The 26667-nt window shown below is 35.1% G+C and overlaps 1 protein-coding gene across 4 annotated transcripts in view; it reads right to left on the bottom strand.

Annotated features, from left to right (window-relative positions):
* LOC145675643 (uncharacterized) overlaps nucleotides 1–26667 on the bottom strand; it is an 898816-nt gene that overhangs the window by 792167 nt on the left and 79982 nt on the right. The window contains exon 1 of one of the 4 annotated variants that reach the window (XM_081746199.1): nucleotides 8848–9719. The exons of the other annotated variants lie outside the window; for them this stretch is intronic. Within the exon in view, the coding sequence (XP_081602325.1) occupies nucleotides 8848–8871 (24 nt within the window). The 5' untranslated portion in view covers nucleotides 8872–9719. Of the gene's footprint in view, nucleotides 1–8847; nucleotides 9720–26667 lie in introns of those variants that run through there. 4 annotated transcript variants of the gene reach the window in all.

Raw genomic sequence — 26667 nt, 5'->3', positions numbered from 1 at the left:
ACAGGGTGGGCCATTTTAATTAATCCACGGAAATATCTGAAAAATTATAAAACATAGAAGAAATTTTTGAAGTACACGTTATATATTGCTAAGGGGGAAAACCAATTTCGCCAAAAGTACCCCGCCCCGCCCCCCCTAAATGGGGGTAACGGGGAGTAACTTTGAAATGTCAAATGGGAACATGGGTCGAGTAATACCTCGTTCGAAAGGTCTTGGAAAACTAAGTAACGCTGTACCAAAAGATGTTTCATATTGTGCACCAGTTTCAAAATGGCCGCCATGATATGGTTCGGAAACTCCAGTACCCGTAGTATGAAAACCATGGAAGGTAAATGAATGGAACAAAATTGAAATACGTAAATATCATAGGGCATATAGAATGATGTAATCCCTGTGATCCCAGTGGCCTCCCTGAAGGGGTCTTGTGGGCTAACTTCAAAATTTCAATGTCCGACCGGACAACGGTTCAAGCATACGCTTGACCTAGCCAATGCTGTTTGGAAGGCAGACTTCATGCATAGAGAATTGGTGCACTAAGTTAACGCGGATGGCCACAGTTACATTTTGATTAACTATTAGCATTCATGTCATATTGTGAGCTTGAGGGACGAAACGGTGTGTACGTATATCCCCGAAATGCTTTCTGAATAACCAGCACGCATTGCATAAAAGTTTCTCTTTTTTTAGTCACTACAGCGTCATCTTTACAAACAAATGTTTCAACCACACCATACCTATTTGTAAGGTTAGCCTTAATTTACGAATTAAAGTAGAGTTCTCGTTTGAACTTTCACTTTACTTTCCACCCCACTCACATACAGAGCGCAGGGAGAGATTATTTTGCATGACTTGGATTTCTCTCTATACATTATGGCAATTTTACTCTAATATTTTTATCTCTGTTGTATTATTCTCGAGCCTTGGAACGCCTCCGTGGTTTTCCTATTTAATTTTCGTTATTTTCATTTATGTCTAACCGTATTCATACTATGGGCACTAGACGTTTTCTTAGACACAGTCACCATGTCTTTGCGATCATTTTGAAAACGGTGTCTCATGTCGAAAATTTTCTTACAGAAGCTGTATGATATTAATTTGTCTATGTAACATGATGTTACTCGCTTCAAGCTGCTATTTGAAATTTTCAAGTTGGCCCCGGATACCTTTCAGTTGGCCCTTGGAGTCACCCCGACAACACCTCTCGATGTGCCTTACGTCAGTTAGCTACTCCAGTTTTTCTTCTGTTGATTTATCTCCAATCGCTTTCATACTACGGGTACTAAACCTTTTCTCTGACACGGATACTATGTTTCGGCGGCCTTTTGAGAACACTGCCATTTCACATCAATCGTTTTCTCCTGCAATATGTTAGATTTTGCAATATTTATCGAACGAGGTACCACTCGACTCATGTTACTATTTGAAATTTTGAAGTTAGCCCCCAAGACCCCTTTAGGGAGGCCACTGGGATCACAGGGAGCACACCGTTCGATATGAACTATGATATTTACGTATTTCAATTTTGTTCCATTCATTTACCTTCCATGGTTTTCACACTACGGGTACTGGAGTTTCCGAACCATATTATGGCGGCCATTTTGAAACCGGTGCACAATATGGAACATCTTTTGGTACAGCGTTACTCAGTTTTCTAAGACCTTTCGAACGAGGTATTACTCGACCCATGTTCCCATTTGACATTTCAAAGTTACCCCCCGTTACCCCCTTTTAGGGGGGGCGGGGAGGGGTACTTTTGGCGGAATTGGTTTTCCCCCTTAGCAATATATAACGTGTACTTGAAACATTTCTTCTATGTTTTATCATTTTTCAGATATTTCCGTGGATTAATTAAAATGGCCCACCCTGTATATATATATATATATATATATATATATATATATATATATATATATATATATGTATGTATATATATATATACATACTTATAGTTGTAAGTGAAAGCACTATTTGTTCCCTCGCATATTCAAAACAACACTGATATGTAATGAGGTCGGCAATAACTTTTATAATAAAAGAAAGAGTAATTTGGTTGTGTGGTTTATAGTAAAATTCTGAGAACATTTCTCACTAGTATTATAAGGATGTTCCCCAATAAGATTCCCACAATAATAATAATAATAATATTATAAAAACAATTGAGTAGCCTTCAAATCTTATTGTTTCCGTGTATCCTCCATCGTATTCTCGTCCTTCATTTGATTCTTCCGAAGAAAAAAGAAAAAAAAGAAAGAAAACAAAAAGACATGCTTTCTTTTGGAAAAGAAAAGAAAACAAATTGTACTAGTAAAGCAAAAATAATTCTTTCTTCAAGAAAATTACTTATTATTACTACTATTTTATGTGACTAAAAGGAAAAGCATGAGGAGCGCTTTTTTTATATACAATTAAATTTATAAATTTTCTGATGCTCATAAAAATCAAGTGATTGTATGTAAGAATGTTCCCCATGCTTACATTAATAGATTTTTTTTAAATTAATTTTATTGAAAACAGAATTATTATTACATTTTAGTATCATTTGTTTCATTTTGTTTGTTTATTAAAAAGAAAGCGTTTTCAAAAAATATATTCAATTTTTTACTTCCTAATACGATGTTGTATTTTGTTACTTTCTTTAAAGAAAGCACATTTTTTAAAAGAAATATACATTTTTGTACTCCTTAACACGATATGTTATATATTATTTTTTAAAAGAAAGCATATTTTTTCAAAAAAAAATATTCAATTTTTTACTTCTTAATACGGTATGTTATATTTTTTGTTACTTTCTTTATAGAAAGCATGTATTTTAAAATATTTTTATTGTGTGTTTTTCAAATATATTATATGAAATCATGATAAATCCGAAATTTTGTTTGGATTTATGAACATAAACCCTGTGTTCTACATAACCACGCTTTTCTCAAGAGTGAAGTTCGTTACATATAAAAATCTTTAAACTCAAACAAGAGATATACAGAAATATATAAAAGTAACAATGGAATATTGTATTATCACCCGACTTATACTGTAGTATCACGATGTGCAAAATTTCATCATATTGTATGACGTCGGGAAATTAAGGTTCCAAGGTATGTGGAGAAAACTGAACCACTGTAAGTAAAAGAAAATCATGTAAAAACAGCAATCAGATAGACAGAAAGTACTACATATACGCGATATAAAAACTTATCCATTAGTACACATGAGAAACATTTTCCTCTGAAGACTTTGGTTCCCTAGTTTTGGGTCAAAAATTTGGAAATTGGATTTATAGTAGATATACGTACAGAACCTGATTTTAACCAAACTTAACAAGGAGGTAGATCATGGCTTGCTTAGTGTGTATATGAAATATTTCCCTATCCAGACACTCAGTTCCCGAGCTGTGATCCATCAAAGTTGAATCTGCACTTAGAATATGCAAGATCTTACAATTTTACGTCACATGATTACACTATGTAAGCTAAAAGGGACGGTGATGATAAGAACGAATGAAGTGGTGAATGAAGAAAGTGGGAAAAAACGGGAGAACCCAGAGAAAACACAGACACACAATGTTTGTCTATCTCTATGGTAGAATGTTCACCTCTAGCGCGTGGGGTCCCAGTTTCGATCGCAGCCCAAGCCAAGTGAGTTTTGTGGTGGATAAATACCGTGTGCATGGGTTTTCTCGGGGTTCTCTCGTTTCCTTTCACTTTCTTGATTGTACATTATCACTCATTTCACAGCTACCGTCTCCCTTAGCCTCGGTGCATAACGTGCGATGATAACCCCCTCCTAATAAAAACGGCTTTTTTTTTCTTTTCAATACTACGAAATAATATTCTTACATAAAGGGCATTGACTATGTGAGAAATGTGTAATGCATAACACAATTTGCGTTTTCCTGTTGACCAAAGCGGGAAAGTCCTTTTGCTTCTAGCAGAGATAGTGTACTTGGAAAGTGTGAGTAATACTGGTTTAAGGAAAAATCGAGAGCTAGACGTCAGCTTCAGATAAGATCATTGTAAATATTGATGTAGCAATACGAATGAGCCCAAAATACCGGAAACATATTATTTAATTAAATGAAGCTTAATAGAAAGTTGATTACCCTAAGGAAAAGAATGACGATACCATAAGAGTTTCTGATGTCCACTCTCTTGCGTTTGTTATACAGCGCTTACTACTCTGTCACCATAATGCATGTGCAAGTTCAATCCATAGTCCAGCTGCCGAAAGATGTAATTAATGGAGCATTTTAATACAAGCCTACATACTTTAAAGAAACAAGGAACTTTTCCTGTATACGTGTTGAACATCTGCAAACTTCGAGGTAGCTTGTTCCAATAGACAGGTGCAACTCTTTTAACAGCACGCGACAGCACAGGTTCAATTTTTAAAAAAAGAAGAAGAAGAAGAATATAACCTTAGGAATTTTGAACAGCAGGTGAACAGATTTTTAGCCTTCCAAACTATGCTATGCACAAGCATAACGTTTATGGCATAAGTATGGGAAGTTTCATAGAACGGGTATGTCCATCTCTCTGTCTGTCGACGGGTGGCAGAGCCAGTGTTCGTAGTGTGAAGGAAATTTCCCTCATCTACGGAAATTTCCTAGGTAAAGTTTGCAAAAAGGGAATTTTTCGATAACATGTGAAAATCCAGGTAAATTCTCGCCCTGACTGACTGACCAATATAAACGCTTAAAATTTTCTTTGTTCTTCCGAAATAAACCAACACAATAGCAATAGTTTTTGTGTATTTCTGTTGAAAGTAGCATGATTTGCACCCATTGATGCTGGGTGTACTGGTGTCTATTTTTTGTAAATAACATAATAAATAAATAAATAAAGGAAAAAGAAAAAAATTAGAAGCAAAAAGCAAATGAATAAAACAAATGTGTTTGGCACTTCCTTTAATACAGCTAAAGTAATCTTACTAAATAACTTCTATCATTCAACAAACTAGGGAAAATTTGATAAGAAAAGGAAAAATTTTGTGTCAGTGGAGGAAAATTTTCTTAAGAAAACCTACGAACACTGGTCAAAACAAGGTAACATATTTCAAACAGCGACTCTTCTTATCGATTAACAGTTCCAGTAATAAGATTCCATCTCTATCATTACCTCTCTTCTAAAACAGAAATGGTGGATATTTGCTACCATTTCCGTTTCAATATCCATCTACACAATGCAAAATCGATTAAGACATAGCGACATAGCTTTCTGATATGGATTAAGCGTCGAAAGAATAAGTTTCGTCTCTAAATTTGTCACGCTATCAAACCGGAAGTGGTTTAAATTACGATTTCCGGTATCAACACTGATTGCCATAGTGAAAAAATCGGTAATAGATCGAAAAGCAGTTTTTTTCTTTCTTTAAACATGGATCCAGACTCGCACGAATAAAGTCCCATCCTTTTACTTTATACCTCTATTGCAACGGAAAGTGTTAGTAGACTTCTACAACTTCCAGCTCGAATATTCATCACCATTGAGAGAAAAATGGTTAACAAAAGGCGACAAGTGATTTCTTGATATGGACTCAGGATTCCTAAAATATATCTCATTTCGGCTCTTATTCATCTGCTCAAACTGAAAGTAGTAAAATGTAATACAATTTTCGGTTTCTATATAGTACCGAGTCCGACCCCCCCCCCCACTCCCACCCAAAAAAATCCTAACTCAACATACTCTTAAACTTGTATAGCTATTTGTATCCTTACAAATACACAAGTATATTTGTTTCAGAAGGCTACATCAGGAAAACGTTTTTAAGACAATACCATAAATTTCACACGGTCGGTGAATAACAATAGTTCACCAAAGTCTTCGATGTCAAACACTGTTTTAGAGTTATATGGTTCATAGTATAAGTACTGTAAATTGATGAATTGGTTGTACGAACTCAATGAAGAGCATTTATCAACGTTTAAAGATACGCGTGTCATTATACTTTAATAATTAATATGGTTTAAATGTTGTTATACTACACCATTCGTAGACCTCTCGTGGTGCAAAAGGATTATGATTATTTCTAGATAAAATTAAGAAAAAATTAGGACATAAATTTTGTAGGTAAATTTACAAATTGAGATGTGAAAGGTTCTCCGGGAATCGAGATGAGACGAGACAGCTTTGTTTCTCGTCTCTTCTCGTGGCCAATATGAACTACTATTCACAATTTTGAAAAATAAATTTCTCTTCTTTTGGAATTTCAGAGAGTAATTCAATTTAATGCATGATAATCATTGAATTTTTAAATATTCAATACCTCTTAATTTAAAAATAATTTATTTAATAATATAAAATGTATTTCATTATGACAATTAATTCCACGAAATGTCATAATAACTAGGCATATTTCATTCTAGCGACAATATTATAATTTCGAAGTTTGTCACAGGATCCAAATCCATACTTTTGAATAGGTCCTTAAGCCACTTCCAAAGGGAGGCACTTTCTTCGTCAACCTACCCTAACGAAAAATGTTAAAGTGTATTTAAGTACAGATTGAACCCTCCAGAGACAACTGTTTATTCTCCCCCTTCCCTTCGAATTGGGGTATAATCATTTTCAAACAATCGACACTTTTCAATAACTAATAATAATTTCTATAGGTCAACGAAAGTTTGAAATAATATTGAAAGTTTAAATTCTGATATCATTAAAAAGTATTATTACCTCTCTCAACAAAGTCCTATTAATCGGAGTAATGTGAAACAATTACACATTTCTCTACGTGTAATTATGTAATCATTTTACTGGTAAGAAATTTGCCATGTAACACTTTATCTCGTAACAAGTCCCGTAACATATCGTATTATATACAGTCATGCCGAACATTGAACATATGTTAATATTTGATGAAATTTGCATTTCTACTTCCTGGGGAAATCCCTCCCTGAGCTAGGATACATTAAATTGCGACTATATGTCCCTCATGTGTAGGGCACGTCCTCTAGCATATAACGTCACAGTGAATCCTAATCGCATTTTGATTTTGCCCTCTCTTTCCCCAAATATTTGTTAGGGGATGAGAAAGTCTGAACCCTGTACTATGTGCTTGCTGGATCTATCTTTTCCGCCCTTTTGCACTCATCCTATAACTGAATTTCCTATCCGAAACTCAGCACCCATTATGCATAAATTCCTATGAAAAGTACATAGACGATGCAATGATAGTAGTGGGGGCCCTGGTGACTCAGTGGTAGAGCGATCACTTCTGTGCATGGGGTCCTAGGCTGTATCCCAGCTCGCGCCAAGTGAACTTTGTAGTGGACAAACACCGTGTGTGTGAGTTTTCTCGGGGTTCTCCTGTTTCCTCACACTTTCTTCATTCTATCGTTTCATTCATTTCTCATCATTACCGTCTTCCATTAACCTAGCCGGCATACCCGTGGGACGTAAAATTTAAAGACTTTCATTTCATTTGCAATGATTGTATTTCGTTCTATTTCTGTTAACTAGTTCTAATACACAGATAAGAAACAATCATCAAAGAATTAGGAATTAGCCTATATCTGGGCTTTCGGCATCTATGGCCATTTGCCCGTGACGCATATGAGGGATGACATCCCTCAGCGATCACACTACCCGGGAAAGCAGGGAGGAAGAAAGGAATGGGAAAAGAAGGAAGCGGTCTGTGACCATTATGTGAGGTACCATCCAGATATTTCCCTGGTGTGAATAAGGAAATCAAGTAAAAATCTCACTTTACTGTTACACCTTTCCGACCGAGTGTAGAATCAAAGAAAATCATAGATGAAACCCATCTTCCAGCATTTTCCTTAATGAAACAACTGTCGAAGAATATTATATAGGCCCTATATCTAGAAATAGCATCAATATTGACTACTATTTTTGGATATAAATAATATTACAATACAAGTGTAATAACAAATAATAACCATTTCCAGCAAATTATTCCATTTCTTTAATTTCCATTCAACTGAGCGTTATATTGCTTTTATAACATAATTAAACAACTTTTATAATCTTTTCATATTAAATTTAAACTACACAAACGCAACTATTATTAGTAGTAGTAGTACTGATCACGGGCGCGCCCACGAGGGGGCCTACCGGGTCCGGACCTCCCCTCCGCACAAGAAGTTTCTAACTCAACATGCACACTTTCTCAATAAAACTATAATTGTTTAATAGGAAAATGATTGATGTAGCATGAACATTTGATGTTACCCTTCATCTGTACTCTTTCTCTTACAAAATATATCCTAGTTTTATTTATTTATTTATTTATTTTTCTGAAAATATAAGTGGAAGTATTTTACAATTCCTCATTGTCTTTTCGCGTGCAGAATAATACCCGTCCAATACTATATAGACGTAATTGCTTGTAGAAAAAGCGGATCCAGGACGGACTTCTGGAGGGGGGGGGCGATCTCCCCGATCGTCCCACTGGATCCGGCCCTGACTTGTAGTATTGGACTCCCCCAACAAAAATTTCTGGATGCGCGCCTGTTATGGATGCATGTCATACACAGGCCTATTTCACTTATCACAAAAGTCACAAATACGTCAGGGAAAAAAAACGAAAGAAAAATATATCGCAAAACATGTAATCTGTTAGAGAAAGTGGAACATACTCAAAAGGACATACGCGTATATACAAACATCGTTTGCTGCTAGCTTGTTTTGGAAGAGGTAACCCATGCCTTAAAGATACAAAACCGAGACTCAACACAGGAAAAGGGGCAAGAACAAATGATGAAGAACGTTAACGTTAAAAGAAAAAAGTGATAAATTGGACCAGGTCAACGATCGAGCATTTTTTTTTTGTTTCCCTTCTGTTGCTGGTCTTGTTGCTCGATAAAAAAAAAGGTAAAAAAGAAACTCTTACCTGCACTACTTGGACCAAATACATGGTGTCGGCTGAAGAAACTTTTTTTCTTTCTTTTCTTTTCTTTACTGCATATGAGACAAAAGGAAGTAAAGTTCTTTGGGAGTGTTGTGGTGGTTACTCAGACGTGTCGCAGCTGGATTGCACTTGAAAATGTAAGTCAGCAGGTCGGCTGGAACCCTGAGGCACTTAATGAAGAACTCTCCAGGAAGATTCGATTCAGTGAATCTTCACTGAGAATTAAAACAAACTGATGATTGATCCAACTTAATTCATCTGTAATGACTGCAACAGGGAATTCTTTATGTTTCCTTCATATTCAGTCAGAGTGTTGTTTCCATTCTCAGGCTCGACAGTTTTTCTTTCTTTTTTCACAGCACTACATACACGTGTCTTTTCATCCACACAGCCCAAGTACTGGGGTGCATATTAATGTCAGCCAACCCCTCTACACCATGTGAAGGAACACAACATACCGATACATTAACAGACACACATTCTCTGTTAAAAGCACTGAATAGTAACAAATACACACAAAAAGAATTTAATTGATCACTGTGCTTACTTAACACGCGTTATATCACGTTTGTAAACATTGGGAGATCACACATTATATCAAAATATCGGTGAAGAAACTCATGATTATGGATCTCTTAACATGTTTCAGTACACAACACTACACAACAACCATATTACGTGGAAGTAAACGGGGAAAGGAGTAATTTTGATTCACTCGTCAAGCGCACACTTAAGATGTAATTTGTTTCGGCCTTCAAACGTTCACACAATACTTTTTCCTCGTCTTTTTTACAGCCGTTATCTAAGGTAGTTTCAACACACGCTTTTACCTTCCGTACGTCACACAGCCAACTTCAGGTTTCAACTGCCGCTGCTTTCTCGTCTCCTTTCGTTCGTTCGTTCCCGCTCTCGAGGCCACGTGACCCAGCTGTCCTTAATGGTAACCATAGCAACAGAAGCTCCGCCTTGAGGTACGCACCTTTGACCTCTTCTTCCACATGATTTTTGTTTTCTTTTTCAAGTTTTAAAAAACAAGTTTGTAAACAAACCTATAGCTTATATTTCAGGTACACAATTTTTTTCAGATTATCAACCTGAATCAGGTTGTCTACATTATCTGTAAACATCACATACCATCCCTACTGCTTTAGTGGTTAGCGAGCGCGACTTTGGTGTACGGGCTCCTGGGTTCGATATCCAGCGGCAGAGTATTGATATATGAATGCATTATACGGGCTTTCCAGATTCTACCTTCAACTGTAGGTCCTGATTTCATACAGCCTGAGTACTGAAAGGGAGGTTAAACTCCAACGATATAACTAAAAAGTGAACATCACACGAAATTCTGCCAGATCTTGTGAATTTATTTCATTATTTTTTTATCTGCTTCTTAACTTCAATATGTCGCCACTGTCTTACCAGTGGTTCTCAACCTAATTCCTATCACGATCCCCATTGTATCACATCCTCTTGCCAACAACCCCTTACAAATTCTGGTTTGTAATAAACTTGTGTAGGATTTTTAATATACCTGTTGCGGAGACTTCACGATATCCATCTACTTCTGTAATAGTAAAACCCATTTCTTGTATATAGTGGTTGTAATATGATTGAACTGACCAAATTTTGGTTTTAATCCATTCGCTTTTCGGGAAGTTACTGTATCCATACAATAACTTCACTAAAAGTGAATGGATTAAGACCAAAATTTGGTCAGTTCACTCATATTACAAATATCCGATCCGTCATACTGTTTCAAAATGGAGGCCGTTTGAAAGTTTTAAAACTTCATAACTCCCTTAATTTTGGGTCATATGATAAAAAAAAAAAATAAAATAATTCCTAATTTTGGTTTAAAAAACTTGTACAGTCGTTTAAAAAGTTATTGAGTATTTTAACTTTCGAGAGGCCGCCACTTTGAGTTACCTCATATTGTTGTAAATTTGTTACATTCTTGTGTACGTGTTAAGTATCACCAAAAACTGTTACAAGCAAGTTGTTTACATTTAAAATTTAGGAAACAAATAAAATCCCACCACACCAAAAATCTACCTTCATTGTGGCCAGCTAGCTGCAAAAAAGATTATTCGCTCACACACATTCGTATCTCATTAGATTTCAATTTTAATTGTATTTCAATATGCAGGTTTTGTTGCATTTGTATTTTTCTGGTATTTTAATATGCAGTTTTCATTAGTTTCATATCGTACCTCTTTCATTTAAATTGATTTTTAAACAACCCTCCACTTGTTGAAAATGTTTAGTAGACTTTTTTTTTTTTTGTTCTTAACACTAAGTATAAAAATAAAAATATGCCTGTCAGAACAAAATTCAAAATAATATTTCAAAATATTTCCGATATTAAAGTCTAATTATATTTATCTCTTCCGTTTATTTTCTCCACCCCTAGGGGGTTGCGACCCCCAGGTTGAGAAACCCTGGTCTATACTCATAAATAAAATAATGTCTGTGCGTGTGTAATCAGTTTTCCCATAGAAAAAAGTCACCTAGAATCAACAAATTTTATACATAGATAGATATTCATCAGATCTAATCGTATACGTAGTTCCTTCTTCGATTTTAAGTCGAGGGGAGAACTGAGGAGTCAAACTACGTAGTACCTATACGTAATGAACCATAGTGCCTGTGAGGTAAGCAACCTTCCCTAATCTGCTGTATTGCTGGTTGTATGACCAAAGAATTGATAGGGGCAATAGCAAAGATATTCTTTATCGTTACATTTTCACGCATATCTTCACTTTCAAAGGCTTCGCATACACATTATTCTTCTCCCGCAAAGAACGAATACTTCTGCTAGTAGCCCAATAAGACATTTTAACTGTGTAGTGTATGGTTAGCAGAGTAGCTCCGAGTTCCGTTATTTTTGTATTTCCAAACCAGAGTTCGATACTTTTTAAATCATGCATTTTCCCAACTGCGTCATCACTGTTATGTCATTTTCAATATTTATGTATCCCCACAAGGATTTGAACATATGACCGCTGAAGATGTGTGCTTACTTTGCCTACACGAGAACACATCAAAATAAGCTTCAATCATGGAATTCGTATCTTCTTTGTAAACCTTCGTACCTGCTTTAAAATTAAACTACTAAAAATTTCATATTTAGTATCATATTTATGTGTTATTTTTTTCTTCATTTCACCCATAAGTAGAACGAAAAATGAAAAAAAAAAAAGACTTTACTTGAAAAGGGTCGGGTTTCATTTCAGTTTCGATTTGAACTGTCAAAGATTCATGTCAGAAACTTTTATAACGAGCAAAAATATGCAGGTTTATTTATTTACAATTTACTATACATATGCTAGACACTTGCTTGCCATGTTGTCCACGAGAGAATTCATGCATTCCGCAGGTCTGTTGTTCCCTTCCTCCTTGAGGGTAGTTTTCAGGTCCTGAAGGATCAAAGGAGGTGAATTTCGCTGTGCAACCTGTCATTTAATAGCATCACAGGCATGCTCCATGGAATTCAGGTCGGGTGAATATAGTGGTCAGTCCATGCAGTAGATATTCTGACGCTTCAAGGTCTCTTCAACTTGTGCGTTGTCGCCCATGAACACGAAGTTTCTCCCAATTGTTGCACGAAAAAAAAAAACATACTGTTAGGATCTCGTTACAATACCGTACTCCGGTCACGGATTCGGGTCAAAGATATGCAGTGGCATGTGGTATCTATTCATTTTTCATTATCTCCGTCCATACCATAACCAGGACTACAATACTTATTCCATTCACAGAATTATAACGTCTTCCTCGTTCTTGCCACACCAACTGATGCCCGAGATTAATGGATACACAGAATCGTGACTCAACTGAGAATATGATACTGACCCACTTCCCTTCACCCTAGTCATGGTATTGGCAGCCATCATGCAAAATGTACGAACACCACTGCACATTTTTGCATCTGAATTCGTTACCACAGACGGTATTATAACCAGATCCTGGCAGGATATGCGTGTCTTTCACGTGGAGCAGTGGGCCCAGATTTCGTGTTCATGTATGACGATGCACGCTCACACAGAAGCACCCAAGTTGAGAGAATATCTCCGTATGAACTGGCCATGATGTGAATCATATTGAGCATGCCTGTGACATCTTGGACGACGAATTGCGGAGCATGCCTGATAACTATCCTCAAAGACGAATGAGATGAAAGACCCCCGGAACTTACGAACTCTCTCGTGGACAACATGGTAAATAGATGTGCAGCATGCATTTGTGTCTAAGGTGTTCATACACTATATTGATTTGCTCACGAGCCCCTCTGTATTCATGACAACAGACATTTCATGTCATCACTCCATAGTGTTTTCCATGTGTTTTCTTCGTTTTTCGCGTTCTGTTTCTTTCCATGGTGACGAATAGTCACCTGAAGCGCGCCCTGATCAAGGTAACCCGCCATCGACACTGTTCGTAATTCCATTGACGAGTGAGCCGCGATATACTAGGCCTGCATCCAGGCTCAAGGTGCATATTTTGAAAAACTGATTGGTGCTCTTCATATTCCACACTTCCCCGTAAAATCCTGCAAAAGAATATCAATATATCCTCAACACTGTGCCTGTTTCATTTCCAAACCTCTGACATCAGGGCCAGATTTAGAGGGGTGCAAAGGTGCATGTCCATCCCCCTTCGTTGTAAATATACACTACCTAAAGTGAGAAGCTAGCAGTGAGTTTTGCAAAATCAATAGTTTTAAGTCAATTTTCTGAAGGTTGAAGGAAAATAATTCATCGAGAGCATACACTTAGCATTTCCAAAGGCATTGCTCATTCACTTCACAGATGCCTAAAGACATTTAAAAAACTCAAATTTAATTCAAATGTACTGGTAGTTATTGGTGCACCCTCCCCTGAGAATCCTGGATCCGGCCCTGTCTGACATTATTTATGAAATAACTAGATAATGTATTCCATCCATTTGAGCCTTAAGTGCACTACTTTAATAATACAGAGATTAAAAGGTGTCTTAAAAAAAAAAAAAAAAAAAAAAAAACTGCTCCAAAATCGTGAATGTCAACTTAATAAATTATTTGTAGATGTTTGTTTAGCGCATTAGCATACGAAAATTAATGCTTCTTGCCAAGCACCTAAAGCTCAAAGGGAACAACAGCAGTGCTAATACATCTTTCCGTTTCTCCTTTTGTGTCTGTATTCAAGTGTAGCTGAGAAGCTAACCAGCAGCAAAACGCCTTTGTATACATCAATAACCTTGGCAAAAGTTTTAACAGGTGTAACTTCTTTTTTTACGAAAAAAAAAAACTAATTCGTTTCTCGTTTCTTTTTATTTATAGACATTTGTAGAACAGATGAAACTCTTGGAGCTGTTTATACTCAGCTGCATCAAAAGTGGTGATACTGTTATTATTTAAATAAGTATGTGTTAAATGAAGATTGTAACCAAGACCACAGTAGCTAAGTTTTATAATATTGTTACCTTCTCTTTCATAATTGTGGGCAGGGTTGAATCAACATCTACTTGGAACCCTAGCGCGAAAGAAAAAGTGAGGCCATATCATTTTTATAACGTTTTATAATAATAATAATAATAATAATAATAATAATAATAATAATAATAATAATAATAATAATAATAATAATAATAATAATAATAATAATAATAATAATAATAATAATAAAGTTAGTTTCATTTCAGTGTGAAATTACAGTAAACTTCCAAAAGTATGTGAAGTCAATACTCCCACTTGAAGCAGTACATCTATAACTATTGGTTGCAATAGAGGAATAAGACCAAAAATACTAGGTAGGTTATGTTTCTAGGACGCTGCATTCATATTAAAAAGCCCTTACTCGCTTTCTCTTATCATTTTTGCTCAATGGGGATGAACATTAAAACTGGAAGTAGCAATTGATGCCTGTTGTGTATCGCTTCTAGTTTCAATAAAAAGAATAAAACTAGAGATGGAACATATTCTTGCTACTGAATCCATATATATATATATATATATATATATATATATATATATATATATATATATATATAAAATCCACTTCTCGATAACTATTTACGTTTTATCCATTATGCGATCATAGTAGTATAATCACTACCTCCCTTTTCAACAGATAGATAAAAGTCGACACAAAACATCTTCTTGGGGCGCTTAATCTGTGTCGAAAATTGATTTCTGCTCTATGATCACTATTTTCGCTCTATGCAAATAAGTATTGAAATCGAACGTACTACTGAAATCGAAATTCCAACCACTTACAGTATTTATAGAGTGTTGTGGGGTGGTGATAATATGTTCTGTTGAGACGCAAAATCGATAGCGAAAAACACCTCGATGTGTCTGATCGTATTTGCTCTATTGGAATACGATGTACTATTACATTTGAACTACTTCCAGTTTTGGTAGAGCGTATATACACGAGGATATACGGGTGGATCAAAAAGGAATGCTTCCTTTGCTAAAATTTTGTTTTTATTACAGCTATTGAACTACCTATGCATGATATTATAGAGGTAATCTAAATGCAGTCTTTTCTTTTTCAGATTGACTGATTAGAACCATGGATCTGAAGCTAAAAGAAAGAGTCATGATTGAACCTCTGGCAAAAACAGGTTGTCCACCTAAGGAAATCCATAATCGCTTGAAAAATGTTTATGAGGAAGCTCTAATGAACATCAGCAATATACGGCATTGAGTGAAGAAGTTTCGAAACGGAGAAACAGAAATTGCAGATAAACCGGGAAGCAACGGCTGACAATATCAGTTGCAGATGCAAATCAAGAACAATCTAGAGAATAAAGTGCTAACAAGAAGTGGTGCCATAGTGATTCTCCATATTCCAAAAAATTCAAGGCTTCCAGATCAACCCAGAAGGTTTGCTAACAGTGTTTTGGGACACACAGGGTGTTATACTTGTTGATTTTCTGAATTACTGTGCCACAATTGACAGCGAAACCTACTGTATGTAAAAACACATAGGACACTTAAGGAGGCAATACGAAAGAAGTGATCACTAAAAGACGTTCATTCCATCAATCCCCATCACGATAATGCACGCCCACACACGTAATTTTTACATCTCATGCGATTGCAAAAACGGGTTATTCATTAACGCCTCACCCACCCTACAGCTCTGATTTGGCTCCTTCTGATTTTAGCTTGTTTGGACTTATGAAAGAAAAGCTACATGGTTTTAAATTCAATGAATTGGATAAAGTTAAAACAACTTTAAAATCGTGGGTCAAGAATCACACCACTGAATTTTTCCAAAATGGTTATGATGCCTGGGTTCGATGATAGCGCAATTATGTTGAAAAGCATGGATCTCCGTATGTACCTGCGCAAGATGCTCATACATTTTTCCTTGTAATGAAAATGGTTTCCAACGAATAAGTAAACAAAGATATAACTGAAATATCACATATATTTGGCTACTTACACGAGATGGCATATAATTACAATAATAGCTATCGGTTCTCTCGTAATAAATTTAGATTATACGATTAACTGCTGCTTTGTAATTATGCGTAAAATTTACGATTCGAATACCTGTACCTTCACATTCAAAATACAATAACCAGAATTCAGAGTATCTTGATTATTTCGGTCATTTGATTGTCTGCAAAACTCAAACAGTTCGATTCCACTTAATACACTGCTATAATTTCATTTGAAATTTTAATTAGATAAATCCACACAATAAATATGATGACAACACAAAGGCTATGACTTTTAATAGTTCCACATATCTTCACTTTCTTAAAACACACATCTACTGGTGTTTGAGCTACTGTCCATAGCTAGAGTCATGATTCTTAATTATTACTATTTCCACAATGAATCCTAATTTATATTGTAAATAAATACTATTTGAGATGCTAATTCTCAATCTACCCCTTTGCTCTAGTTCCCTAATTTTTAACTTTCCCTATTACCTTTACAACTATAGGATACTGTAGTTGGAAATTGGAGTGTTATCCCTACTTTATTATTCTGTAAGCCTGTCTCACACTAATTTACCTTACGTGTTCTAGAACCTACCTTAGGTCAGAAAAACTAGGCAACACAAAACTCGGTTGTACTCAAGAATATGTTGATAGAGAATATCCAAGTAGAATATTATTAATTATACATAAAGATATTTTATCAAGACGATTCCATTAAACACGGAGTCACATAAACTACATTTATCTCCGTATTTGGTGTAATGATATACGAACATGTCACTTCGTGGTGTCGAAATTCGTTTCACCAATATTTCTTGATAACTTTCAAGGCTAGAACTTTCCATATAGAATGGCCTTCTATATACAGAAAAATCTTTCTTCTATCTTCAAAATATCATACCTCCGGCGCCGAAGACCTAGCACCTGAAAGGGCTTTTAAGATTTTCGCGACTATGTCTTCCTTGATGATAAGCCATCAGCAGAATACAAGGTCCCAGTGGGAGAGCTTCAACGGTTATCTGATCAACTGTCGACTACTGTCTGTCTGACAAGGTGGAAAAATCGAGGCTGTAACACCGATTGGAGCATCAAATGCCTCAAGGAAAAACACACTTTTCACAAAATCAAGTGAATTGGTTAAGTCCTTCACTTTTACGACATTATGCATTATCTACGTATATAGTACACACAAGCGACGTCAACGATATTTCACAATACATGCATACACTACGGTATATAAACAATTGTTTGTTTTAAAAATGAATATCACTTGTATCTTCTTGCCCCTAGATAGTACTACAGAAAACAAGTTTTTTTTTCGGGGCCGTGCTGGCTCAATGGTAGGGCGCTCATATCTGGTGAGCAGAGCTCCTGGATCGATCCCAGCTCCCGCCAAATGGGGTTAGTGGTGTTCAAATACATGTGCGTGGGTTTTCTAAGGGATTCTTCGTTTCTTCCTACTTTCTTCATTCCAGCATTTTTTTCAATATCATCAACATCTTCTTTGCCTTTAAGCATAATCATGGACGTTAAACTTTAAAAAAAGAGAGGGGGGAGAGATTATTTTTCGTCCTGAAAGTATGTATATTTACCAGTAGCTATAAAATTATTCAAATGATTTTTATTCGAATTTAAATTGATTAGAACAATAATTACTCATTAGTCGAAACCACTGTCGGAACAATTACTACGAAATTAATGTTGTGAATCACGTTTCAGTATTTATTTTGCGTAAACTCACTATTTTTGTATTTTTGTTTCTTTAAAAAGAACTCGGAAAACATATTTATGAACACTAAAAATTCGTGTAATAGTTTAGCACTTGATGTAACAATCCGTTTGCATAGTTGCTGCGTATTCTGATAACAGCTTTGCATAAAACTAATGGAGTATGAATCGAGACAAATCACACGGATTTCCAAGATGACCAATACAACAAATTCTCCGTATTTTGGAGAAGTTTTAGCATTTATGCGGAAGGACATCATAGTCAAATTATTTTAATTCAGTGATATTTTATTGTGTAAAACATTCCGATTTTTCAACGAAGATAGTCAGGGTCAGGTAGAGAAAGATTTGTTTTCATTCGATTTTGAGTTTCAGCGCCCCTTCCAGCACCGAGGGCATATGAGACTTGGACCTACTGATTAACATTTCATTCGAACCACATGAGTTCCTGCCAGGAATTGAACCCAGATCTTCCACGCCAAAGGCGTATGCGCTAACTGCTTAGCCACGAGGGAGGTCTCGGGTGGGGGGAGAGACCGTCCTAACGTCGACTAATTTACATCAATAGAGCATGTCACTCTACGCCAGCGTTTCCCAACCGGTGTGCCGTGAATGGGCCTCTGGTGTGCCGTGAGTAAATCGATACAAAATTATTAATTTTATAGCAATTTAAATTGCAGGACATAGGGAAAAATGTATATTTGTATTTCACATTTGTATTTGTATGAACCTCTAATATGAATCTACAATTTTAAGTTTCATCCCGCGTTACTTTTCTGTACATTTTTAATATTGAAAAAGGTATTTGTTATCACTGTTATGACGTTATGACCATTATTGCTTCTTTATTGTTGCAGACTATTTCATAACTTCAAATTTTAAAATATTCAATCCTTTCGACAAAACAAACATGCATGCGAATTACCTACATTTGTGTTAAAAAAGATTTGTTTGTTCGTTCGTTATTTAGTGATCTTCCTTGTTAGTGAAAGTTTGGATGCAGTTTTCGAAAAAGAAAATGTATTTTTAAAAAGGTAAGTCCAATATTTCATTGCAATTGTTTTCTATTTTAAAATTAGAATGAAAAATAAGCATAATGATTTACCATGGTGGAAAACCAGTGATCGAGCTTCCTACTCTGCGAGGAGATCAGTAATCACAGAAAAAGATACCATGGTACTTTATATTTAAATATAATAAAATCTATGAGTGTGCCGCGAGAATTCAAGTTACACCCATAGTGTGCCGCAAGTTGAAAAAGGTTGGGAAACGCTGCTCTACGCTTTTGTGCTCTAAGTCTATGAGAAAGTTATTATCCGCACGGACGCTATCAGTTGACAAATAAGTGCTATAGTTCGCGTCACCCGAATTGGTGTGTGGCATCAGCCAATAAGCTCGCAGTGCCCTGTTACTAAACCTTCAGGGGGGAATCTAATCCTTCATAACTGGTTTTGTTCGTATTTGTGGAATGATTAGATTCCTCCCTGAAGGTTTAGTAATAAGACACTGCGAGCTTATTGGCTCACGCAACACACCAATTCGAGTGAGAAGAACTATAATTAACTATCCAAATGAATAATCAGCTTCCAGAGTTGGAACTTAGGACTAACCTTCCAAAGAATTTCATCAAGTCAAAGGCAAAGGTCAGTGATAATTTGTCTATCCACACCACAATAATTCACGCATACATTATAGCACACAAACATATCTCATTACTCAATTACACAATAAACATTAAATCACGCAAAGAAAGTTTGTTTTCTTTTCAATTTACATCCTTAGGTTTGTTATCAGAGGTGTTTGGTAAAGATAGCAATATTGAAAGTATTGAAAGATAACAACCTCTTCTCGCAAATACAACACTTTTATTCATGTTTATCCTTTTTCAAAGTTAAGATTATGGATACAATCCCCAACCTCACAGTGGATACGTATCGCCTCATGATGGCGATTACATATTGATGGAATAATTAAAATAAGTATGTAATTATAAGCTGAACCAAAAGCTCTCCACCATGCGGCCGTATGTCATAGATCGAACCCAATATTTACTTGTATCCGTAGAGCACAAAAAGTAAAGTGACATGCTTCATCGAAGTAAGTTAGTCGACATTAGGAGAGTCACTCCTCTTCTTTTCTCATTCCGAATCCATATCTTCATTAAAATTTCGCAACATTTTACACAATAGAATATCTCTGAGCCACAGCAATCTGACTATGATGTTCTTCTGTATGGATGGTAAAACTTCTCCAATACCCTGGAGAATTTTATGTCTGGAAATTTCGTATATGAAAAAAAAATCCATGAAATCTTGGAAATCTGTCTATTAAATTCATATATATCATAGATTTTATGCAAAACTGTACACAGCATTGACAACAACTACGCAAACTGATTGTTACATTAAATGCTAAACATTTGAATAATACGCGAGTTCTTAATTTACAGTGATATTTTCCATAAGTAGAAGCTTTGCTTTATTATAATTAAATATAAACTAATTATTTGCTGAGCAAAACTATATATTTTCATTAAAATTCAACACGTGTTACAGTTTCGCCAACTAACTCTTTGGCTTTATTAGACACTATGTAATACAGGATAACTGTACAATCGTATATACATACAACAGCTAAGATCTGATAGTGTCTGATGAAGCCAAAGAGTTAGTTGGCGAAACTGTAACGCGTGTTGAATTTTAATGAAAATATATAGTTTTGCTCAGCAAATAATTAGTTTATATTTAATTTACAGACGTCCCTCTAGAGACAAAGAGGCGTATCTCATTTTCTTAACTTTTCCAGGGGACAAGTTTAAACCTTTTCTCATTATTTACTATATCGTCTTCTTTACAAAATTAGTTTGATTTCTTTCGTTTCAGGTATAAAACTTACGAGATCAAATTAAATTTTAAAAGAAGACGATAAAATAAATTAGAAAAGTTAAGAAAATGAGATACGCCCCTTTGTCTCGAGAGGGACGAATTTCCGAGTTCTTTCTAACTTACCTTGGCATGGAAGACCCGGGTTCGATTCCCGGCGGAAGCTCATGTGGTTCGGGTTCCACGTTAATCAGTAGGTCCACGTCTCATATAGTCTCGCTGTTGAACGTAACGTTAAACTCAAAATCAACTCAACTCAACATTCTTTCCTAACAAAGAAACAAGATACAAAAAATAGTGAATTTACCCATTTCTTAAATAAACAATGACACGTGGCTCCACCAATAAATAAATGAATAATATATTTTAGCATAATAAAAATTATTATCAACTGCAACATACTGACAACGAACAGCATATCTTTTTTTAGCGTAATAAAAATTTATTTTTCTCGATTTTCTCGAAACTTACGCATGAGAGTTTATCTTCAAGTATGCCATTTTGTTCACCCCTATGTGATATATCGACTGATATATATCAGAGAGAAAGAGAGAGAAAATATTTTTAACCATAATAATTTTTATTCCGCCGAAATAAGATTATTTATTTATGAACCATATATGAAAATATTAACTCGTAGATGATATCTATTATTTGATTTCTTCTAACAGTGATACTAAGAAATGAAATGAGGTCGCGGTGACTCAGTGGTAGAGCGTTCACCTCTGGTGCGTGGGACCCCTGGTTCGATCTCAGCTCCCGCCAACCGGGTTTTGTAGTGAACAAACATCATGCACGTGGGTTTTCTCGGGGTTCTAACATTTCCTCCCACTTTTCTCATTCGCCATTTTATTCTTTTTCATTATCCCCGTCTCCTTTACCCTATACGGCATAGCCGTAAAACGTAAAACTAAAATATTATATTCCGTGTCCGTGTAAAACGTCCACGGTTATGTCCTTTAGGCTAATGGAAACAGACGATTAACGAAAGTGAATTATTGTGAAAATAATTTTTGTTCTTTCCTACCGGGAATCAAACCTGGGACCACACGCGATAGCCACTAGACTAGCGGGTGGAGTTACACATACTGCTTGTAATTTGTTAATTCTCAAAGGAAACTATACTCCGTTAATCTTAAACTAACTCTATGGCCTATGAATCCCGGACGTTCAATACCTGCGTTTACAAAAGCTCCTCACTAACTTCCGTTCTTAGCCAACTAGATCCAGTTTCTATTTTGTATTCCTATTTCTGCGAAATCCATCTTTATATTGTCCTTCCATCTCAGCCTAGATCTTTCTAATGGTCTTTTCCGATTAGATTTCCAGTTTAAGACTTTGAAAGCGTTCCTACTTTCTTCCATTCTGGCTACATGGCCTGCACCTGAGCCTTCTATACTTGATGGCCCTAACAATGTTTGGTAAAGGGTATATAACTAATGCAGTCCTCGTTATGGATTTTCCGCCATTCCCACATCCCCGTTCCTCTTGCATCCGAATATTCGTCTCAAAATTTTATCCTCGAATCATCAATCTTAGTTGTAGTAAGTTTGTCACTCATCATTAGGTATCAAGTTTCTAGTACAGGTCGAGAATCGTTTTCTAGAGTCAACGTCCTGAGCACTCACTTATAAACGTTTTCAGTAAATGTTTCGATAAGCAGCTACTAGAATACAAATATGAAATACGAAATCTATACTAAGAAAATGTTTAGTTAATTAGAAGTTTGACGAAACATTTAAACGTTAACAGTGAACTCTAGTTTCTAGTGAAATCAACTGCTGACATTTTTTTTTTTTTTTTTTTTTTCATTTCAACTGTCTACTAGATTTTGCCGAAACATTTAAAACGACTATCATGTAAAACTCTAACGGAATAAAATGAAGTGTATTGGATAATATTGTACATACTGTTTCTTAAGAAATTGTATTGATTTGCATGTCCAGTAGTAAACGGTATGTAAAATCTGGCACGCATCCTAAGCTCTTCCATATTTGATCTATTTCTGTTTAAATAAGCGTTGACTTTCAGAACGTTAAGAGGTGAAGCGAAACCAAACTGATTCTGTGCTATCGTGTATCACGCAATGTATATAATTTCAAGGTGGATGGATCGTCAGAGAAAACCACACCAGGTGGTGATTTCTTAAGAAAAACAACTTAAATATGCAGGCTGCCGGAAAAAGAATATGAATATTAAATTAACGAAATTTTAACACCGACAATAATCAGTATTATTAAGCTTTCAAATTTGCAATAATTGTCTGACATCATAAAACCCAATTGGATCTTTCCACGACCGTTAACTTGCTCTACTACTCAAGGCAAGATGAGCAATGTTTTCAAACTAATTTATATAGGACAACCTGACTCAAAACTCTGAAACCATGCAACTTCAACTAATTATACACACTAGTCTCATTGTACCAGTGTGTATTATTAGTATATCTGTACAAACTTAGAGGCTGAACTAGATAGAGCATTCACTCCTGGTTCGAAGTGTCCCCACTAAGATTCCAGTCTGCGAGAGTTTGTGTTAAATTACATCATTCTGTCGGCTTTCTTGGGGTTCCCAAGTTTCTTTTAACCCATAGGAGAGGTGTGCGCGGTATGCATATATATATATATATATATATATATATATATATATATATATATATATATATATATATAGATAGATAGATAGATAGATAGATAGATAGATAGATAGATAGATATAGATATAGATAGATAGATAGATAGATAGATAGATAGATAGATCCACATCTGTACCGCATCCGCAATATCTTTTACCAAATCCACAGATGAGATAACAAATACGTATACAAACCTTGGTTCCTCTATGATAACTACAATTTCAAAAATAGTTTCACCTATAACAATTCTAAATATCTCTTTTATAATTTCATAAATCCTATTATTTAATATCAATAAAATTCCAGCTAAACATTCAATACTATCTTTTTCTATTGTAGATCAACTACACTAAATAAAATTCATGCAAACAGAAATACGAAATTAATTGAAAACCTACTTACTTAAGATCCCCTCAAACGCGGATTTCTAACAAGAAAGTTATCTAGCTGGTAATACTATATCTGCCTATTAATTTTAGAGTAAATTATTTTTCTTTGTTTTCCTTAACCCATAAATATCTTGAGTTAGAACACACAACCAAAATGGAGATAAAAGATCCTCTAGAAGGAAAATCAAGCCACTTCGCACGAGCTGCTATAAAATCAGATATATATTGATTAGGGTTAAAGAAAAAAAAAGAAAGAAAGAGAGAAAGAAAGAAAATGATTAACGAAACTCAAATTTATTCTGGTGGTTATTTGTTTCGAAATAGTAATTAGATATACACTTTATTTGAAGATGTAAATAATTAATAAAGTTTAGAAGAACAATCATTATAATTCTTGTTTTTTCACGAACATTCGCATTTCTACCCGCCATCCGTAAATGATTAAAAATATATCCGCAAAAAGCTATAATGATATGGATACCCGCGGATATCTGCATCCGCGCAGACTCTACCAATATGATACAACAAAAGAATTTTAAATTAAGATTCAAAATTTGAATTCTTAGAAATTTCGTAATCCTGCAGAAAGAATGATGTGCTCCGTATAATATCAAATCCAATTAGTACAGTAAAAAACATTTCAATTTGTGAGTAACGCTAACATGCAAATCTCAAAACACTTACGACTTACGAGTTAGGAAATATTTAGACACATATATTATTAATCCATATTATGAACGCAAGACTCTTCACTTTGTCAGTCACGGTAATTCGAAACTCAATATAATAGTTGTTGCCAAGAGATGTCGCTAGCTTGTAGGTAATTTGTAGATCAGCAGAAGATTTGGAGGGAATAATTAATTATTCTAAATTAGCGATGGCTAATTTCGGAATTTTTACTTTCTGGAATTCGGAAAGTAAAATCGGAAAAATTCCGGATTTCGAAAAAAAAACAAGTTCGGAAAAATCTAGAATTCGAAAAATGTGCATTTAGGAAAAACTCCAATTTTGGAAAATTTCTAGAATTCGAAAAAATCCGTATTTAGGAAAAATCCGATTTTGGAAAAAATCAGAATTCGGAAAAATTCTGAAATTTTTCCAAATTCCGGAATTTCCTACATTCCAGAATTTTCTAAATTCCGGAATCTTTCATAAAATCAGGAATTTTTCCGAAATCCGGAGAGTGAAATTTCCGATTCCAGAACATATTTTTTCTGGAATCCGTATTCCGGAGAATTTTGGACATCCCTACTATAAACCAATTTGTACTTCACTCCAACAGGAAGGAAAATGTAGATTTTAAAAAATATTTAAAAAAAAAAGAAAGTGTCAATGATGTATAAAAACTAGATTTGGAGAAACTAAAACGTAACTAATTATACAGTTTAAAAAATACGAAAGTTCTTCCCTGATATTTAGCAATAACAAACACTATTTTAAATATATGTTTCTTAAGTTTATGTATGATTTTCATGGTTCTTCTGTCTGCCTTTTCTCCAACACATGGACATTTATTTTGCTATAATCAAGTAAATATACTAAATCTGCTGAAATTGCTCACTGTTTTGAAGTTTCACGTTCAAATTCCTTTGTTAAGTTGCTATAAAAAACTATAAATACTTCATGCATACAACATATTAAAACATGTTTCTTAGTCACTACAATACTATACTTTGATGCTCACAAACAAGAAGAAAAGAATTTAACTACCATAACGCATATTAATCACGCAATATGAGGTTCAGAAAACCAACTGAAAGGACAGTGTTATGAAGATAAAATTTCCATATTGATGAGCATAAAACGTAACACCAATATGTTATCGCTTAATTATATGGAGCATAATTATTCATATTTTTGTCGTGTCCACGAAAGAAAGTGATGGGAAACTATACCGACAAATACAAAAAAATAAAATAAAATAAAGTACTTAATGAGGCAGTGGAACTTGTGACAGTGAAAGTTGAACAAAAAGTGTGTACCGTTAGACGTGCAGTTATTAATAGGAAAGAAAAAAAAACTAATGACAATTTACAGCATTTCAAATCCTTCAAGCAAGTGTTAAGGTAAAATTCACATAAATCATTACAGATATTAAGAATTTAGAAGAGTAAACTAAAAAGGAAGTCATCAAAACAAGATGGAAGAGGGGGGGGGGAAGACACAAGGTGATTTCTGCAAAAGAATCAGCAATTATTATTTTCAGCCTTATCTGAATGACTGCTACTATCTGAATGATTCATTACCACAGCAGAACTGTATTGTGTAATGACCTGTGTACGTCTAAATGTTTATAAATGCCCTGCTGTGTGTTCGTATGCATTCCAGATCAATTTATAGATTTTATAACATGAACCATGTATTACTAAAACAGCTTTTGAGATAAAGACTTGTGCGAATTATTCCTACCCAGGGAGACTTCTTGTCTCATCTCGATTCTTTTCTCGAAAACGAGACCAGAATTATATTTCTAGCCTCATCTTGTATTTAAAACTTCACTTGTCTTCACCACGCTCATCCCATTTTCGAAACAAGAAATTCTTGTCTTCTGAGTGACGCTAGAAATCTTCCTTATTCGAGATCCTAGCAAAAATGAGTCAGCCTTGTGTCTCCGTTCTCCTGCCACCATATTCTGAAGGGAAATGGCAGTACTGTTGGGAGGATGGATCACAGAGATTCCTTCAAGTCAAAAGCCATATTTTGCTAACAAATATTCAAGTAAATTATT

Source organism: Thermobia domestica, chromosome 18 (assembly GCF_964235325.1).
Source record: "Thermobia domestica chromosome 18, izTheDome1.hap1.1, whole genome shotgun sequence".
In the NCBI taxonomy this organism is placed as follows: Eukaryota; Metazoa; Arthropoda; class Insecta; order Zygentoma; family Lepismatidae; genus Thermobia; species Thermobia domestica.
Note: the sequence above shows the minus strand (reverse complement) of the source record. Positions and strands in the feature narration are given on the sequence as shown.